The sequence below is a fragment of the Gopherus evgoodei genome, chromosome 19 (assembly GCF_007399415.2).
Source record: "Gopherus evgoodei ecotype Sinaloan lineage chromosome 19, rGopEvg1_v1.p, whole genome shotgun sequence".
Taxonomy (NCBI): Eukaryota; Metazoa; Chordata; order Testudines; family Testudinidae; genus Gopherus; species Gopherus evgoodei.
The window spans coordinates 20,321,419-20,341,248 of NC_044340.1; the positions used below are offsets into that span (position 1 = coordinate 20,321,419).

Genomic DNA, 19,830 nt, shown 5'->3' on the forward strand with positions numbered 1-19,830 from the left:
AATCAAACTCTGTCACTCCACCTCTGATTCCGAGAACTGATCTGCCAACCTTTCCCTCATTTAGCTTTCGTGGTTGGCGGCCCATACCCCGATTGGGGTGACGGGCATGAGTGAGTGAGTGATCACATTAATACCTAAGGCCTTTCTAGGAAACAGGCAGACAAGGTACTTCATGTTTTCAGCCTCGTTCCCAGTGATGATGTGTTATCTTCATTCAGGTTAAAGGTGACAATCCACGTATTTGGCAAAGTCCAGCCTGAGGCAAGGGTGAAGTTCCAGGCAGTCCCTGACCCTCCTCTGACACGAAGTTCACCTCTCTCCCCTGAGCCATGCAAACAGGAGCGGCTCACAGAGGGGAGGGCTCTGCTGTACCCCCATTTTCCTCTCCATCTGACCCCAAAGTCACTCTCCAGCCTGGACAGGTAGCTGGGGAGCTGCTCCTGCATGATGGCTATTATAAATCCCTCTAACAGAGAACCTTCCAGCCCCTGGAGGAACTCGACCCTCATCCTCGTCAATTTCTTCCATTATTATTATTCCATTTAAAACATTTCCATGTGAATGTAGCACTGGGGTGAGGTGGCCTGGGGATCTAGGTTCTCTCCGCAGCTCCAGGACAGGAGCAGCCCTGGCAAAGCTCCCCAGCCTTAACAGAGTGCCTCATACTGACCTCTTTAGGGCTGGGAGAGGCATTCCGTCTCCAGGACCCATTCAGCCCCTCGCCTCGCTCCTGAGACTGCCCACAAGGGGGCCAATTAGTGCCGAGAATGAGGCTGGTGGTTTGGGGGACATGCAGAACTGGCCCCTGGGAACTGGAACAAGGCCACCGAAGAGCCATGAGCTGGGGACAACATTCTGCCTCTCCCTGCCGGAGCTGAAAAGCTGCTCAGAGAGGAAAGATCTGTATTGTTTATTGATGCAGGACTGAAGAATCCAGAGACCCCACCAGAGACCAGGGCCTCACTGTGCTGGGCATTGCACAGAGCTCACAGCCTAGGTCTCATGAGCCATTCCCACAGGCCTTCCCCAGCTTCATCAGTCAAGTGAGTGGGCTTGTCTCTCTCTGCCCTCCTTCCCCAGCCCTGCTGCCCCACTCCACACCCCTCTCCTACGGCTCCACATGCACCCTGCTCCTCAGGAAATCCATCCTGATGCTGAGTTGTCATAAACAGATAGCTAAGGGTTCGTGTTCTTTTACCTGTAAAGGGTTAACACAGGGAACCAAACACCTGACCAGAGGACCAATCAGGAAACAAGACTTTTTCAAACCTGGGTGGAGGGAAATTTTGGGTGTGAGTCCTTTGTTCTTGGTCTGTTCCTTTTCTCGTCTCTGAGAGTGATCTTTCTATCTCCTGGCTTTCTAATCTTCTGTTTCCAAGTTGTAAGTACAAGGATAGTAAGACAATAGGTTTATATTGTTTTCTTTTGTATTTACATGTGTGTAGTTGCTGGAATGTTTTAAATTGTATTCTTTTTGGATAAGACTGTTTATTCATTTTTTTCCTTTAAGCAACTGACCCTGTATATTGTCACATTTATACAGAGATATTTTATGTCCTTTTTCTTTCTTTTTATATAAAGCTTTTTTTTAAAGACCTGTTGGAGTTTTTCTTTAGTGGGGACTCCAGGGAATTGAGTCTGCAGCTAACCAGGGAATTGGTGGGAGGAAGAAGTCAGGGGGAAAATCTCTTTGTGTTAGATTTACTAAGCCTGACTTTGCATACCCTCTGGGTGAGGGGGAAGAGAGATTAGATCTCTCGGTACTTGTGTTTCCAGGACTGGAAGCAGGGAATCTCCTAGGGTCGTCCAGGGAGGGGAGCCTGGGAGGAAGTCACAAGGAAACAAGGGGAGGGGGTTATTTCCCTTTGTTGTGAGACTCAAGGCATCTGAGTCTGGGGGTCCCCCAGGGAAGGTTTTGAGGAGACCACAGTGCGCCAGGCACTGTATAGATTCCTGGCTGGTGGCAGCTTTACCAGGTCCAAGCTGGTAACTAAGCTTGGAGGTTTTCATGCTAACACCCATATTTTGGACGCTAAGGTCCAGATCTGGGAAGAAATGTTATGACATGAGTTAACTTGGGTTTCCGACGGGTGAAGGTGCCTGGTGTGTGCACTAATGCCAGGGCAGCCAGCCAGGAGCAGGACGCTGAGAGTAGCAGGTATCTAAACCACATAACTGTTCGGTAGTGTTGGTATTACAGTAGTGATCGAGACCCCATTGTGCCAGGAGCACAAGAGCAGGAGCTTTCTGGGGCCCCTGCATCACTCCTTCACTCTGTAGCGAGGTGTCCCTTGGGGTCTCCCATGCAAATACAGAGCCAGCCTAACACTGCTTAGTTTGTGAGAGCAGCCTGGCTGCCGGTCACAACAGCAGACTTGGTGTCACTTTTGGGAATGAGTTGTGCCCTCAGCAGAAATCCAGTCATTATTTCCGAGGGGACGTGGGTTACAGTGACTCATCTTCGCAGCTGCCTGAGCTATCTTGCTGCTGCCAAAGCAAGCCTTCTCCTTGCCACCCCAGGGTTAATCACCTTAATCCCAGTTTGACCCTCCTCATGGAATGCTAATAGATAGGCCCAGCTCCCTGGGGGCCCTTGGGCAATGGGAATGCCTAGTGGGAGCTAGATAACACAATATGGCACTATCTGCTGTTTGCCTAGCAGAGCAGTGGCCTGGCCGTTAGCAGGGCTGTCCTTAGAGAGGCGAGGGGCAGTGTGAGCTAAAGCCAGTGCAATGCCGGGAAGCTTCCCCTCGCTTCCATCTCCTGCAGAAATGAGGATGATGATGATGATAAAGGCCGAGGATTGCTAGCAGGAGAAGCCCTCCACCCACAGGTGTCAGATTAGCACCCCAGATGGAATCAGTAAGGCTGTAAAATAAAACAGACCTGCTTCAGCGGCTTCCACCCTGGGGTGTCTGAAAGAGACAAAGCCCTGCTCCTCGTTCGGTGCTGACAATGCAGCCTCAGAAGTTCAGTGCACAAGCACACATGCACACGCATTCACACACACACAGGGCAACAGAACAACAGGCTGGGCTGACCTACCCAGAGTTATGAAGGCATCTCCTTGTTTGGGGCCTGTTCAGAGTCTGGGAATGTGGCTATATGCTTTGGATTCAGAGCAACGCAGTCACGGGCTTCCACGACACACTGGCCGTGGGGCCTGGATGGCTCCAGAGTGTAGGCAATCTGCCCCTCTAGATTACAGCTTCACGGCAAGCACGGGGTGGTAGGCACCCAAAATGGTTTCCATGCATTGGCCAGTGAGAGGCCTCATTGAAACAAACAGGTGGGTGGGTCTCCAGCTAGTTGCTGCAGGACAGGCAGCCCCATCGCTCACAGCACTAACTAGCTCCTTGTTAGCAGCCTCAGCCAAGGGGATGACTGCACCATGGAGCCTGCAGTCCCTTCTCCCCCCGGGAGGAGGGAGTCCTCAGGCCAGCACTGTGACAGTGTGGGAAAAAGCTGTCCCTGTTCCGTGGGTAGAGACCCTCAGGTGGTCAGTCCAGTGGGATGTTCCCTTTGAACCAAACACTAACAATTCTAGCCCTGGGGTTCTGCTCCCAGGCCAGGCTGAGCTGCTGCCAGCCCCGTGAAGAGCAGGGCCAACGTGGACTGATGGCTGTAAGAGCGCACAGCTGGCAGACAGAGTCACAGCTGCATATCAATATGGCTCAGATGTTAACCAGCCCCACTGCTCTCTGTAGCTAGCAGCCCTTCATGTGTCCTCAAACCACAGTCCCTCAGCTGAGGGTGTTCCAGGATATCTGCATTGACCTGAAAGGAGCTGCCCCGATTTACCCCAGTGCAGGGTTTGGCTCCTTGTCTGTAGATGAATGACACTATTAGAATAGGAACTGGGGCCCAGGAAAACCAGCAAGTGTCTTAGCGTGGCAGAAGAGGACCCCTGGGAGACCCCGCCCACTACTGGGACACAGGGTCTGCTGCTCAGGGAAGTGGAGTGGGGCAGAGTGGGGGATGCACGAGAGCTCAGAGCTGGCTGGTGGCTGCCAGGGTTCAGGAGGTAATTGTAAGGGGGTGGGCACGCCAGGGAAGTGTTAATTCCCAGGGTTGGTCTGTTTATCAGTCCAAATTAAAAGTGTTTCCCCCTGGATTTAAACCTCCCTCTGTAGTGTCTGTACCCCAGACACTGCAACAAGTGTTCTCCAACTAGCTCAATTCGTGGACCACAGCCTAACAGAGCCACTGTCTTGTGGACACCTCCCGTCCCTGCTTCCATCACCCAGCCCCATGCCCCACACTATTCATGACCATGCAGATCACCTTGCTTGGAGCAGGTCCCTTTCCATCCCACACTGCCCAGACCCTGCTTCCCTCCCATTAGCAATCACCTGGGTGTATCCACAGGACATCCCAGCACAGGCTTTCAATTGATGAGAAGAAAGACAGACAAACAGACCGACCAACAGACCAATTTTTCTCACTCTCCCCTCATCCAGCCTAGTTTATCCCCTGGTTTCCTGTTCAGACTCACTGGAGTGTACAGGGCTCATTAATTTAACAAATTAGGCACTTCCTCAAGCCACTAGAACTGGGAAGGGACAGCACCACCCACCCCATGCACCCAAAGAAGAACCTAAGGCCTCTGCAGAACCGGTAATAGCAGAATGCATCTCTTATGGGTCAGGCTAAGAGAGAGACAGAGTCGCCATGTGCATTTCTGTGTTGCAGTTTTATTTCAGCAGATACAGTAGATGGTAATTTTGGAGTGAGGGCAAGTGCAGGAAAGTCAGTAGCAGCACAGACAGACAGTCATCCGGCATGTGCAGGTCTCCTGGCATTCACAGCGCCGGGTCCTTTTCCCACACTGTGGCATGAACTGTGGAAGAGCCAGTACACCCTTGAGCCTGTCCTGGGGCTGGTTCCAGTGCTCTTTGCCCCGGCTCTGAGGTAGGCAGTGGCTTGGCTTGTGCAGTGGAGCTGAGGGTGAGCAGGTGGCGATAGGAAGCGAAGCCGAGCCCTCTTAGGGATCCCCTCAGTTTTCGATCTGCTTGATGGTGCTGAAGAAGGAGGCGACCATGTCCCGCACGTCCTTCTCCAGGAAGCTGAGATGATCCTCCACTTCCCCAGTGTAGGGGCCCAGCTTCTGCCTCATCTCCTCCACCTTCTGCACCAGCTGCTTGTTGAAGGCCTCCCCGTAGGGGCCCACGGTTTGGCGGAACTCCTCAATCTTCTGTTCCATCTGTCCACTCAGGCCCTCCACGTAGGGGCCCAGGGACTGGCGCAGGCCCTCGGCATCCGTGCGCAGCTTCTCCTTCAGCTCCTTGGCATAAGGGCTCATCTTCAGGTGCAGCTCTTCCGCGCTCTCCGAGAGCTTGGCCCGCAGGTGCTCTGTGCCCTTCTTCATCTGGAAGGACAGGCCCTCGAGCTGGTGATTGAGCTTGTCCTGCACGTCCTGGGCGTAGGGGGCCAGCTGCTTGCGCAGCTCCTCCATGTTCTGGTCTATCTTGACTTGGAGCTCGTCAGCCAAGGGCGCCAGCTTCTCCTTCATGTCCGCCACATTTTTGTCAATCTGCTGCTGGAGCTGCTCGGCATAGGGGGCCAGGGCTGCCTGGAGGCCGTCCACATTCTCCTGCAGCTTGTCCCGCAGCTCTTGGGCGTAAGGGGCCAGCTGCTGGCGCAGCAACTCTGCATTCTGGTTGACCTGGCCACGCAGCTCCTCGGCATAAGGGCTCAGCTTCAGCTGGAGCTCCTGGATGTTCTTGCTGATCTGCTGGTGCACTTCATCAGCATAAGGGGACAGCTTGAGGCGCAGGTCCTCCAGCTCCTGCCGGATCTGCTCCTTCAGCTTCTCTGAGTCCTGGCTCAGCTTGCCATGCAGCTCGGTGGTGAAGGGGATCAGCTTCTTCTGCAGGTCTTCCGCGTAGGAGTTGACATTCTGGAGGTTGTCCTGGAAGAGGGTGCTGGGGGAGGAGGGGAAGGGAAGCTCAGTCCCTAGAGTGTCTTTCATTGATTCACTGCCCAGCTCCCGTCCCCTACCCTGTACCCTTGCAACTACATCTAGCGGCATCTCCAGGGCACCCATCTCTGTGCTCTCACCCCTGTCAGAGCAGCCCTTTGCTGCAGACCTGCCTCTCAGTGCCTCTAGGGAACCCCGTCTCTTCCAGCTACCCTGCTCCTGACACGGGGGGGAGGGCACGTTTTCCTGCAAGCCTGTTGTCCCCATTGTTTTGCATGAGAGTGAGTCCCTCCCGCTTAGCGGGCCAGTGGATCTGGCAGGCCATACGCCCTTGTTACGTCAGGCAGCCGGCTTCTCTTTCATTGCTGCTTTTTGCTCTGGTGTTACTGTTTATTCTAGTTGGATCTCCTAGAACCAGTGCAGAGAAACAGGTACCAGAGCTTTATTCTCTCCACCCGTGCCAGCCCCAGGAACCTGCTCAGGTCCCATCCCTCCCACAGGCTCCAACACACCCTTCCCTACAGATCGTGGCATCACCCGCCCATGTTCCCCCGTGGGGACCAGGGGCCTGCTCTCAGGCACACTCACTTGAGCTGCTTGCTGATTTCAGATTGCTGGATCTGCTCCATCGTCTCCTTGGCATCGCCCGTCAGCTGGGTGAAGTAATTCCAGACCACATCGGCCACCTGCTGGGCACTGACATCTGCATGGGTCCCTATGTAGAAAGAAGAGCACCAGTGCTCAGCACCATGTGCAGCCAGCCTTATGCCTGCCCCATTCCTCTCCTATTCCCAGGGGTTTCCTTTCCATCCAGCCTCGCAGAGCATCCTAGATAGCCCAGTCACATGCCTGAGGCCACATCTCCAGGTGAGGCCCTCCTCCCTCCCCGGAGCCGACCCGAGCAAACAGGAGCAGAGAGTCCGGAATGGCCATGACTCTGCGGAGCAGGATGCTGGGACAGAGACAGGAGGCAGGCCGAGAGGGCCCCCAGGCCTGAGGGCTGCACCTGTCCAGCAGGAGAGGCTGCTCTCCCTTACCTGTGATGGCGAGAAGTGCCAGAGCAAGGGTGACAGCCTTCAGAGACATCCTGTGCTGTTTGGCTTCAGGGACCGGCCAGGCAAAATGAGCCACTCTGCAGAGAGAACAAGCTGCGTCAGTCTCCCTATGCGCACTGACACTGCCATTCCTGCAGCACCCCCACCCCGTGCTGAGCCCCTCGCTGTCACAGGGCAGGGTGGGACAAACGAGGTCAGCTTGGGATTCCGCCCCTCCTCCTGTCCCCCCCCCGGCAAAGCACCCCTTCCTCCTGCTGGGCTGAGCTCCCCGCAGGGACCTCGCAGCTCAGCCATTGCTGCCGCCGACCTGGGAACGGCTGCGGATCCCTGTGCCCATCTCACCCACCCACTGACTCCTCTGCACAGACCCTTAGCTGCCCGTCTCCTGGCTGCACCCCTTGTAGGATGCCCCTGCAGCCTTTCCCCAGCACAGCACTGTGCAGTGAAGAGCCAGGGACAGGGACCACTGCCCAGCAGGGCCTGCGGTCTCAGGGCTCCAGCTGCAGCTCCCTGCCAGAGGGACTATTCTGTCTGCTGCTCCCCTTTCCAGCCAGCTGACCTGTGCTGCTGCTGCTGCTGCTGCTTAGCTGCCGGTTGTGCCCTGCTGGCCTGTATTTATACCGCAGCCAGCAGCCCCCGCTGGCTTCCACGCAGGCTGGTGACACAGTCCCCAGGGCTTGGACTTTAGTAAGGACCCAACGTGGAAGCTCCTGACATGTGCATGGGTGTGTCGTTATCTGCTGGGACGCAATGCTGGAGGCTGCGGGGGGCGGGGGGCAGCACTGCAGGGAACCAGGTGTAACTCCATGGCAGCCAATGGGTGTGGACATGGGTGAGGGAGAGCAGAACTGGACCCAGCCCAGGCCATTTGCTGGGCTCGCGTCTGGGACTTTCCACTGAGGTGGCCCGAGGGGGATCCCGTCTCCCTCTCCCTGCTCAGCAGCTAGGGAAAGGTGTTGTGAATCAGCCCAACACAGCAGATAGCTCTGCAGAGCGGGGAGGGGGCTGCCCGGGGAGGGGGCCCTGGGATAGCACTTTTTATTTTGCGGGGTCAGGACCAAGAATGAAGCCCTTTTTGCCCAGCCAGGCACAGAGGCCAGGCCGAGTCCCAGGCTGCATGTCGTCCCAGCCGATGCAGGAGGGGAATTCTCAGCTAGCAGGAAAATCACTGGCAGCCTCTGCTGAGAAAGAACCCACCTGCCCCGACCCCCCTGGCCATCAGTCTCCAGCACTGCTTGCAGATGCACCTGCTGAAGCAAATCGCTGTGAAGCTGAGACACCCATACTCCTGCTTGCAGGGGTGGATGTGAAGCTGCTACATGGTGGTAAGAACAGGGCATGCAGAACACTCAGGCTCTGCTCCTGGCTCCGCCACTGGCTCTGGAGCAAGGCTCATCACCCAGCTCGGTGCCTCAGTTTCCCCTTCTTGTAACATGGGGCTGACGCCATGAGCCCCCTGTGAGGCGCTTTGGAATAAAAGGGGCAAGAAAAGGGCAAAGTACATTTAATATCAGTTCCACCCTTTGGTCCTCACTGCCCCCTCCCCAGCCAGCTTCGCTGCCCTCATGGAGCCCAGATTCCAGGTGCTCCGGAGTCCCTGTCCGTACTGAAGCCCTGACGGACCCACCCACACAGGCTCTGGACAGCCTGGCAAGGGGCCCAGTTCTCATACATCCGTCCCATGATTCTGAGAAGAAGTCTCTGCGCTGAGCTGCATCCCACCCGCGTGGGACATCACTGGGCCAGAGCCGCAGCTGATGTGAAGCAGTGCGGTGACTGCTGGATCTGCCCTGATCACCACCCACTGGGGACCCGACCCATGGTTTGTCATTCCAAGACACCCCCCACAGTGTGTGTGTGTGTGTGTAGGGACATGCATGACGACATGTCAGGCAACAAGATGTCACTGTGACCAAGCCGCTAAACTCAGTGTGGGTCCTTCTCCCCTGACCCCATGAGCCATTTCTGCAGGCACTGCCTAGCCAGCCTGGCTGCTCCCCGAACTGCAGGTGGCCAGGTGGTCCCAGCGCACCTGGATCAAAGGTCCCAGCTGAGGAGAGAGGAACCAGTTCCAAGAAGGCAAAAGAAACGTCAACAATGCAGGCCTGATTCTCCAGCTGTCCAGCAGCAGATGCCAGCGGTGCACACTCGGGTCAGGTACGGGGGGGCACTCCCAGCCAGCCCTCGGGTGCAGAACGCCTGTGCCCCTACAGCTGCAGACAAGCACGCGGCGTGTGTACGGGGGGAAGGGGCATGTAATGGCTCTGGGAACACCAGGGCCAGTGCGACTTGCTGCATATCCTGTGGGCGGAGAGAGCAAGCCCAGGATTTCCATAGGAGGCGCTGGCACTGGACAGGCCTTGGCGGACGCAGGTCCAGCCCCACTCAAACCCCACAGCATGCTTAGTGCCAGTGTGTGAGAAGGCTGGAGGCAGGGGGCAGATCAGGGGCACAACAAGGGCTCAGGAGCCCAGCACAAAAAGAAACTGATTTTGGAACCCTCCCACCTCAGGCCCATGGCAGCCCAGGCCCCAGCTCACACGGGCCGAGGGGCACACGGCAGAGGAAGCCGTCAGCACCCAGTAGACTAATTGCCCAGCAGCATCCCACAGGAGGGGGAAATGTGTCCCAGTCCCAGCGGATGCTGTGCTGCACAAGGTCGAGGAGCCCTAGGAAGCATTAGCACCGTGGCCAGCAGTGCAGGTGCTGCTTGGTCTAGCATTTCCTTCAGCTTTGCCTCAGCCAGGGCCTGGCATGTGCCGAGTGTCCCCAGCTCTCACTGACCTGCCCAGCAGGGGTCGTGCTCAGCACACTGCAGGATAAGGCCCAAGATGCTTTGCCCCAGGCAGCAGGCACAGTGCCCTGCCCGCCACAGGACAGTGATGGGTGCAGAGGAAATCTAGCCTGGCCCAAATCTCCAGCTATGTCCAGGGCAGGACGGGTTTGTTTATGGGCAAAGTGGCTATTTGGTTTTCCTGCCCAGTACAGGATCAGTCTCCCAGCAGGGATGGAGGGAGGTGACGGCTCCGCATGGCCATGCTCCACTGCTCTGCTGGCTTCGGGCAGGGCTGGATTGAGCAACATGGTCTTCCGGTGTTTGCTAACCAGATGCTGGTGTCAAAGTCCTGGCTTCCAGCGTGGTACTGTCAAGGCTGGGCGGGAGGCAAAGTCTGAGTGCACATTGGATGCACCAAGGTTCAGCTCTGCTCCACTCCGCCCTCTCAGACTCAGTTACTTAACGAGGGCAGAGGGCCTAGGTGTGTGCTGTGTGATGGAGCTGGAGCAAGGCCCTGCGCACATGGCTACCACGTGGCCCTGCTCAGACACTTCCGTCCTGATCTGCAGAAAGCACCATCTGGTCCATCCCCTGGGTCCCAGACAGATCTGCCGATGCACCTCAGCCCTGAACCACAGCACCCCCGTCTCTGCCAGCCTTCCCTGTGCCCAGCTCTGCCAACACACCTCAACCTTCATCCACAGCACCCCCATCTCCAGCCCTTCCCCTGCAGTCTGGATCTGCTGCTGCATGTCAAGTCTTGACCTGCCGCCTCCCCCATCTCCCACCCTCTTCTTGACAATTAGGCCCCATTGTACGAAATCAAGTCTTGCTTTTGTGATGTGTCCAAATCTGCAGCAGGGAACAGACTGAGCTTCAGCAAGTTCATTCTCCTTGTGAGCTAAGGCGCTGTGCAGCCAGCTGCCAGAGGCTCATGTTTACCCCTGGAATTGCCCCACTCTGGAAACAAATTGGATCCAGATAAAGGACGAGCTAGTCCTCTAAACATACATCTGCCTGGAGGAACCATCACTGGGCCAGGGAAAGAGCAGTTCAGTCCCACCTGCAGCTCCACCAGCTCGGCCAGTGGAGAGTGGCAAGCTCCTGGGACAGCGTCTCCAGCTGAGCATTCCCCACAATGCCCTGCGTGCTGCCAGCCCAGAGCATCCTCACTGCTCCATGCAGCCAGGTGCTGCAGGAATATGCTGGCTGCTCTGCAGCTCAGTCTCAGCACAGCTCCAGCCCCCCAGCAATCCTGGCCGGCATTGGGGCACCCAGCGCAGCCCTAGAGTGGCAGTTGCAGAGCATATGGCACAACGTTCCCATAGGCCCCTCCCAGGGCAGCACGGAGACCACATTGAGTCTTTCTTCTCTTGCTCATTGCAAGGCTGAGGGCCTGTCCCAAACCCCCACTGGGAAGGTGAGTCCAGGCTGGGCATTCATGCCTGTGACGTGGCTGCTGGCCACAGCCCTTCTGCCCTCTTTGAGCCGGCATGGCTGGGCATGGCTAACAGGGACCTCTCACTCACTGGGCACCTGGCAAAATGAGCATCTGCACAACAGACAGGCCCCCACATGGCCTCAGGGCTGAGGCTGGGGGCAAATGTGCCTTTAACTTGTTGGGAGCTTCCCCAGTTGTGGGGCCAGCCAGGGGCAAGTTAGATAGTCTTCAGGGCAAGATTAGCACCATTCCTCTGACCACACACCCAGCTCGTCCCTCATCCTGGGGGCTGCAGCCATTGGCCTCCTTCATGACCACACGCCTGGGGGGCCTTTGGGATTGGGTGGGGGCTATTTCCCACCCCCTGGATGGCACTTGCTGTCCTGCTGAGTTTCCCCTCCCTTGCCCTGTGCTAGAGAGCAACCTGCCTTGTAGGAGTCCTGGCTTGGGGCTGCAGGACGAGTAGCAGCCGCTCAGCACTGAGACAGGGCTTGGAATGGGCCCTTGCCCCCGTGAGGCATATCCCCTACCTGACAGCATATCCCTCACTTTGTGACATCACAGACGTTTCCATGGCAGCCACTTATGATGTCACAGGGCCCGGTTTAGCCCTGAAGAGGGGAACGAGCAGCAGCAGGAGGAGAGGGAGCCTGAGCGTAAGACAAGCCACCTAAGCAGAGGGAGAAATGGAGAGCGCCGGATGGGCACAGCTCCAGGCATCAGTGTAAGTCTCCCCCCGAGTTTTGCCGAGTTCACATTTAAATGTCTCCCTGCAGCTCATCCCCCAGCCAGTGGCATCCCAGAGCTTCCCCAGAGATGCAGCACATTGACTCCCAGGCCCAGGCAGCAGCTCACCTGCGACATGTTCTCATCGGTTCACAGTACAAGGTGACTGGGGCGATGGGCTAGTGGCAGGGCTCTGTGGGGATGATGCCACCAGAGTCCAAAGAGCCCTGGCTAGTAGTAATAAGCTCGATAGTATTCATCACCATGCAATTTTGACAGGTTTCCACGCCCCTTTTAGGGCTTATGTCCCGCCTTCCCACCCCCCGTTTCGGTTGGCGCCGTCGGCCATTTTGAAAAAATGTGTGTGTGTGTTTGACTAGGGGAAGTGTATTAAATATCAGTGTGGATTAAGAGAAAAGTTAAATAATATTGAAAACTAGGTTTATAAAGGGAATTTACTACGTCAAAACCTGTTTGTTAAGCACAGGATAAAAAAGCATTGAATCTATTCAATACCAATGTAGGTTAAGAGAAAACCATTATAAACTAAGTTTAAAAGGGTAATTAAGTGATGCAAAACCTGTTTTGTAAGGACATAAGCAAAAACTATAAAGAAATACTTAAAAACTAGGTTTAAAAAAAATTTACCAAGGCAAATCCTGTTTGGGGTGCCCTGAGTAAAAAAGTGAATAAAAAGGGATTGAAACTATTGAATGCCAACATAGGTTAAGAAAAGCTTTTTAATATTAAAAGCAATACAGCTAGGTTTAAAAGGGGAATTGACTGAAGCAAAACCTGTTAAGTAAGCACATGGCCAAAAACTATAAAGGGGTACTAAGAAAAAGGCATTTAAAAACTAGGTTTAAAAGAAAATGTACTAAGGCAGTGTAATAAAAGTGAATAAAACGTATTAAAACCAGTCAATACCAATGTAGGTTAAGAAAAAACGAGGTTTAAAAGGAAAATTGACAAAGAGAAAGCCTGTTCGGTAAGCCCAGGGTAAAAACTCTATAAAAAAGTGGCTAAGAAAAATACAATAAAGCTCAGGGTAAAATTAAAAAGTTATTGAAGAAAAGAGGCTGGTTATGAAAGAATAGAAATATTTTTGTTTTTAAAGGGTTAGTTAGTTTGAAAGGAGAGATTTTTAGTGAGTTTGAGTAAGGAGAGAGGATGGTAAAGGCTTAGTTTGGTAGGCAAGTAAAGAATAGAAATTTTTGAGATAAATGTAAAAGGTGTATTAAATATCAGGGTGAGTTAAGAGAAAAGTTAAATAATATTGAAAACTAGGTTTATAAAGGGAATTTACTAAGGCAAAACCTGTTTGGTAAGCACAGGATAAAAAAGCATTGAAACTATTCAATACCAATGTAGGTTAAGAAAAAAGCATTTAAAAAAACATTAAAAACTAGGTTTAAAAAGGGAATTGACTACGGCGGAGCCTGTTTGGTAAGCACAGGGTAAAAAAAATGAATAAAAAAGCACTGAAACTATTCAATACCAGCGTAGATGAAAAAAAAGAAGAGCCCCCTTTGCAACGGGCAAAGATAGACAGCACACGATGGAATCAAAAAAAAAAAAAGAGAGAAAACAACATTGGCGCCAAAGTGTGGCGCCGACGGCCATTTTGAAAAAGTGTGTGTGTGTGTGACTAGGGGAGGTGTTGTGTGTGTATGTGCTTGTGTACATGGAGAGAAAAAGGTTGAAAGAAGAGTGTAAAGGGAAAAAAGAAGTTTGAGTAAGGTTTAGAGGAAAAAAAGGAAATTTGAAAGAAGAGGTAAGTTATTGAAGAAAAGAGGCTGGTTATGAAAGAATAGAAAGATAGAACTTTTTAAAAAAAGGAAATATTTGTTTTTGAAGGGCTAGTTTAAGAAAAAAGTTAAATAATATTGACAACTAGGTTGAAAAAGGGAAAGGCAAAACCTGTTTGGGAGGCCCAGGGTAAAAAAGTGAATAAAAAGGCATTGAAACTATTGAATACCAATATAGGTTAAGCAAAAAGCATTACAAACATTAAAAACTAGGTTTAAAAGGGGAAATTTACTAAGGCAAAACCTGTTTAGTAAGCACATGGCCAAAAACTATAAAGGGGTACTAAGAAAAAAGCATTTAAAATGATTAAAAACTAGGTTTAAAAAGGGAATTGACTGAGGCAAAGCCTGTTTGGTAAGCACAGGGTAAAAAAGTGAATAAAAAAGCATTGAAACTATTCAATACCAGTGTAGGTTAAGAAAAAAAGAGGTTTTTAGTGAGTTTGAGTAAGGAGAGAGGATGGTAAAGGCTTAGTTTGGTAGGCAAGTAAAGAATAGAAATTTTTGAGATAAATGTAAAAGGTGTATTAAATATCAGGGTGGGTTAAGAGAAAAGTTAAATAATATTGAAAACTAGGTTTATAAAGGGAATTTACTAAGGCAAAACCTGTTTGGTAAGCACAGGATAAAAAAGCATTGAAACTATTCAATACCAATGAAGGTTAAGAAAAAAGCATTTAAAAACATTAAAAACTAGGTTTAAAAAGGGAATTGACTACGGCGGAGCCTGTTTGGTAAGCACAGGGTAAAAAAAATGAATAAAAAAGCACTGAAACTATTCAATACCAGCGTACATGAAAAAAAAGAAGAGCCCCTTTTGCAATGGGCAAAGATAGACAGCACACGATGGAATGAAAAAAAAAGAAGGAAAACAACATTGGCGCCAAAGTGTGGCGCCGACGGCCATTTTGAAAAAGAGTGTGCGCGTGTATGTGTTTGACTATGGGGGAGTGTTGTGTATGTTTGTGCTTGGTGACATGAAGAGGAAAAGAGAGAGTTATGAAAGAATGGGGATAAAACTTAAAGAAAAAGGAAATATATTAAAAACTAGGTTGAAAAAGGGAAAGGCAAAACCCGTCTGAAAGGCCCAGGGTAAAAAAGGGAGTGAAAACTATTTAATACCGAGGCAGGTTAAAAATTTGCTAAAAAAGGCATTAAAAGTATTCAATACCAATGTAGGTTAAGAAAAAACGAGGTTTAAAAGGAAAATTGACAAAGGCAAAGCCTGTTTGGGAGGCCCTGGGTAAAAACTATTGACTACCCGTGTAGGTTAAAAAAAACATTAAAAACTAGGTTTAAAAGGAAAATTGACTGTGTAGTAAGCACATGGCCAGTAAATTTAAAAGAAAAATTGCCTGTGCAGTAAGCACAGGGTAAAAACTCTATTAAAAAGTGGCTAAGAAAAATACAATAAAGCTCAGGGTAAAATTAAAAAATGTTTACCTTTGCAGTCTTTTTGTAAAACGAGGCAGCTTTTCTGGTTTAACCCTAGTAAATAAAACACATTGAAACTAGTCAATACCAATGTAGGTTAAGAAAAAAGCATTACAAACATTAAAAACTAGGTTTAAAAGGGGAAATTTACTAAGGCAAAACCTGTTTAGTAAGCACATGGCCAAAAACTATAAAGGGGTACTAAGAAAAAAGCATTTAAAATGATTAAAAACTAGGTTTAAAAAGGGAATTGACTGAGGCAAAGCCTGTTTGGTAAGTACAGGGTAAAAAAGTGAGCAAAAAAGCATTGAAACTATTCAATACCAGTGTAGGTTAAGAAAAAAAGAGAGGTTAAAAAAAAGAACAGGACAAAGAGCAAAAATAGAGAGCACATGGTGGAATCTGAATGAGACAGAGAGAAGCAGGCAGAGTCTGTTTAGTAAGCACAGGGTAAAAAAGCATTCAGAATCAGGGTGGGTTACAAGACAAGAAAGAGAGCTCCCTCTGCAAAGGGCAAAGATAGAGAGCACATGGTGGAATCAGAAAGAGAGCGAGAATTCTCACCTTTGAAGTCTTTCTGTAGAATGAGGCAACTTTTCTGGTTCAGACCCTCTCACACTTGTTATCAATTCCTTTGGATCGGCCCAATCAGAGGTGGTTTTACAGCAGCGTCATAGAATTCATTTTCCTGAACCAATCCTAGTATCCCAAGATTTTAAACAAGAGCCAGCTCCCTCCTTTCCCCCCTCCCCTCCTCTGTCCCCCTCCCTTTTAACTGTTTTTTTCTTATCTAAAGGAACAGACCCCCAGCATTTTCCAGCCACGTAGCCCTTTTACAAAGGGGTTTTTATAAAAGTTAAAACCATAAGCTTTTAGTAATACACCATTTTTAACACATGTTAAAGTTACCTTAGTTTTGCAAAGGAATAAGAGACATCCCTTTTGTATGTGTTGTAATAAAAAAATATGCAGAAGCACCCCAGGTTAATAGTAACAAACAATTTATAAACCCCTTATTTTGTAAACCAGTAAATTAGAAAGACAAAGAAGCAAAGCGCCTGTTAGCAAAGCAGCCTCTGTGAGTTAGTGGATCAGAGATAAGAAGGCTGCTTCTGACCCAAGCTTTTCAACAAACACATGTTAAAGTTACATTAAGTTTTGCAAGGGGATAATGGCTTAAAAAGACAAACCTAAAACACATTTCTTTTACATTTGTGTTGTAATAAAAAAGAGCAGGCAGAAGTACCCCAGGTTTTTAGTAACAGACAGTTTAAAAACCCCTTATTTTGTAAACCTGTGGATTAGAAAGACAAAGAAGCAAAGCGCCTGTTAGCAAAGCAGCCTCTGTGAGTTAGTGGATCAGAGATAAGAAGGCTGCTTCTGACCCAAACTTTTTAACAAACACAAGTTACAACTACATTAAGTTTTGCAAAGGGATAATGACTTGAAAAGACAAACTTAAGACACAACCCTTTTGTATGTGTTGTAATAAAAAATTATGCAGAAGCACCCTAGGTTTAAAACCCCAGGTTTTTAGTAACAGACGGTTTATAGTCCCCTTATTTTGTAAGCCAGTGGATTAGAGAGAAGAAGATTGCTTCTTTCCCCACTGTTTAACAAAGAGAGGTGAAAGGCTTTTAAGGGAATAAACAAAAGACATGCCTAAATGAAGACACATTTCTTTATTTACCCCCCTTGACACAAGTGTTTCAGTAAAAAAGAGCAGGCAGAAGCACCCCAGGTTTTTAATAACCAACAGTTTATAAACCCCTTATTTTGTAAACCAGTGGAATAGAAAGACAAAGAAGCAAAGTATTTTGTTAACCATTGGATCAGAGAGAAGAAGATTGCTTTTTTACCTGCTTTTTAACAAAGAGAGGTGAAAAGGAATAAACAGTTGAAAAGACAAGCCTACCAGAAGACCCATAACCTTCATTTAGCCCCTCAGGCACAGGTGTTTCAATAACATGCAAGTCCGCAGAAACAACCCAGGCTTAAAAACACAGAAAGCCTGTTTATAAAAGTTTTTCCCTAGGTTTAGGCTAGCACTGGTCATTTTTTAGTAAGGACAGCAGGCTTTTGCAGCAGAGCAGCTGTCAGCAAAAACAGCCTCTGTAAACCAGTAAATCAGAGATAAGGCGGCTGCTTCTTTGCCTGTTTTTTAACACATACAAGTGAAAGTTATATTAAGTTTTGTAGAGGACAACACTCTTTTTTAGTAAAAACAATGTGAAACTGCAGCAAAGCGCCTGTTAGCAAAGCAGCCTCTGTGAGTCAGTGGATCAGAGATAAGAAGGCTGCTTCTGACCCAAGCTTTTTAACAAACACATGTTAAAGTTACATTAAGTTTTGCAAGGGGATAATGACTCGAAAAGACAAACCTAAGACACAACCCTTTTGTACGTGTTGTAATAAAAAATTATGCAGAAGCACCCTAGGCTTAAAACCCCAGGTTTTTAGTAACAGACGGTTTATAGTCCCCTTATTTTGTAAGCCAGTGGATTAGAGAGAAGAAGAAGATTGCTTCTTTCCCCACTTTCTAACAAAGAGAGGTGAAAGGCTTTTAAGGGAATAAACCCTTGAAAAGACAGGCCTAAATGAAGACACATTTCTTTATTTACCCCCCTTGACACAAGTGTGTCAGTAAAAAAAGAGCAGGCAGAAGCACCCCTGGTTTTTTAGTAACAAACAGTTTATAAACCTCTTATTTTGTAAACCAGTGGATTAGAGAGAAGAAGATTGCTTCTTTCCCCACTTTTTAACAAAGAGAGGTAAAAGACATGCCAAAATGAAGGCATTCTCCTTTGGTATAGGTGTTTTAATAAAAAAAGAGCATGCACAAACAGTCTAGGGTTATAAAAGTAATGTATAGTGACAAAAAAAAAGTTTTTTTCCCCCCAGGTTTTAGACTAGCACTGCTTATTTTTTAGTAAAAACTGAAGCTGCAGCAGAGCCCTGTTCTGCTCTTATCTAAACAACCAGGACCCTGTAACAAAAGCTGAACAACCCATACTAGAAACCATTTTAAAGGAGGGCTTTAAACTAGGTTCGACGGGGACAGGTGAGCAAACCCCACAGGTAAGTGGGGAACAAGACCTGGGAGATGGGTCGGAAACAGGAGGGAGCATGGGCTATAATGGCAGAGAGAAAGGAGGGTCAGGGCAAAGCTGGGAGGCAAGATCAAACCAGTATCTTAGATGCCTATATACAAATGCAAGAAAAAGCAGTCTCTGTGAGTTAGTGGATCAGAGATAAGAAGGCTGCTTCTGACCCAAGCTTTTTAACAAGCACATGTTAAAGTTACATTAAGTTTTGCAAGGGGATAATGACTCGAAAAGACAAACCTAAGACACAACCCTTTTGTATGTGTTGTAATAAAAAATTATGCAGAAGCACCCTAGGCTTAAAACCCCAGGTTTTTAGTAACAGACGGTTTATATTTCCCTTATTTTGTAAACCACTGGATTAGAGAGAAGATTGCTTCTTTCCCCGCTTTTTAACAAAGAAAGGTAAAAGACATGCCAAAATGAAGGCACAGTCCTTTGGTATAGGTGTTTTAATAAAAAAAAGAGCATGCACAAACAGTCTAGGGTTATAAAAGTAATGTATAGTGACCAAAAAAAAAAATTTTCCCCTAGGTTTTAGACTAGCACTGCTTATTTTTTAGTAAAAACTGTGAAGCTGCAGCAGAGCCCTGTTCTGCTCTTAGCTAAACAACCAGGACCCTGTAACAAAAGCTGAACAACACATACTATAAACCATTTTAAAACGTGTTTTTTTGAAGTAATGTCTAAAACCCCCTCTTTTTAACGTATTAAATAAACGCATGAAATAACAAATTTACTTGAAGACACATTTCTTTATTTGTAGGGGTATTTCAATTAAAAAAAAGAGCATGCAGAAGCATCCCTGACCTAAGCCCACAAAACCCTTACTAAGAAAAAGTCCCCCCCCCCCCCTCTCCCCCCAGGTTTTTAGTGTGAACCACTTGAAACAGCCTTTTGAAGGTAGTGGATTAGAAAAGAAGACCCCTTTGAAAAACAGGCTACCTGAAGACACTTTTGTTTTTTGGTTTTTTTTTTTTGGTATTTAGCCCCCTTGGCATAAGTGTTTCATTAAAATGTAAAAGAGCAGGCAGAAGCACCCCAGATTTTTAGTAACAGACGGTTTATATACCCCTTATTTTGTTAACCATTGGATCAGAGAGAAGAAGATTGCTTTTTTACCTGCTTTTTAACAAAGAGAGGTGAAAAGGAATAAACAGTTGAAAAGACAAGCCTACCTGAAGACCCATAACCTTCATTTAGCCTCTCAGGCACAGGTGTTTCAATAACATGCAAATCCGCAGAAACAACCCAGGCTTAAAAACACAGAAAGTTTTTCCCTAGGTTTAGGCTAGCACTGGTCATTTTTTAGTAAGGACAGCAGGCTTTTGCAGCAGAGCAGCTGTCAGCAAAAACAGCCTCTGTAAACCAGTAGATCAGAGATAAGGCGGCTGCTTCTTTGCCTGTTTTTTAACACATACAAGTGGAAGTTATATTAAGTTTTGTAGAGGAATAAACACTTTAAAAGACAAGCCTATATAAAGACAGAGCCCTTTATTTAACATTTTTACATGCGTGTTTTAATTAAAAAGAGGGCTTGCAGAAAACACGCCAGAGTGGAAACCA

General features: G+C 48.9%; 1 protein-coding gene across 5 annotated transcripts; it reads right to left on the reverse strand.

Moving 5' to 3' along the window:
- Nucleotides 1-4,674: 4,674 nt before the first annotated feature.
- APOA4 (apolipoprotein A4) lies at nt 4,675-19,783 on the reverse strand. 5 transcript variants are annotated; one of them, XM_030538097.1, is made up of 6 exons: nt 19,443-19,783; nt 15,725-15,792; nt 15,170-15,214; nt 6,958-7,052; nt 6,509-6,635; nt 4,675-5,924 (listed from the first exon to the last, which is right to left on the reverse strand). In XM_030538097.1, exons 1-6 carry the CDS (start codon nt 19,461-19,463, stop codon nt 4,997-4,999), a joined length of 1,284 nt encoding a protein of 427 aa, XP_030393957.1. In that variant the 5' UTR covers nt 19,464-19,783; the 3' UTR covers nt 4,675-4,996. The 5 variants fall into 5 exon arrangements, with proteins under 5 accessions (XP_030393957.1, XP_030393961.1, XP_030393958.1 ...); XM_030538101.1 differs by lacking the exons at nt 15,170-15,214; nt 15,725-15,792; XM_030538098.1 differs by lacking the exons at nt 15,170-15,214; nt 15,725-15,792; nt 19,443-19,783 and adding an exon at nt 11,723-12,225.
- Between the last annotated feature and the right edge of the window lie 47 nt (nt 19,784-19,830).

What these genes read in the sequence shown, in the direction of transcription:
- APOA4 (XM_030538097.1), bottom strand. Translation starts at nt 19,463, where the DNA reads ATGAAGGTTATGGGTCTTCAG. An exon ending in TGAAGGTTATGGGTCTTCAG is followed by an intron (nt 15,793 to 19,442) that starts GTAGGCTTGTCT and finishes GCCGATCCAAAG; the next exon opens with GAATTGATAACAAGTGTGAG. An exon ending in GAAATCAGCAAGCAGCTCAA is followed by an intron (nt 5,925 to 6,508) that starts GTGAGTGTGCCT and finishes CTCCTCCCCCAG; the next exon opens with CACCCTCTTCCAGGACAACC.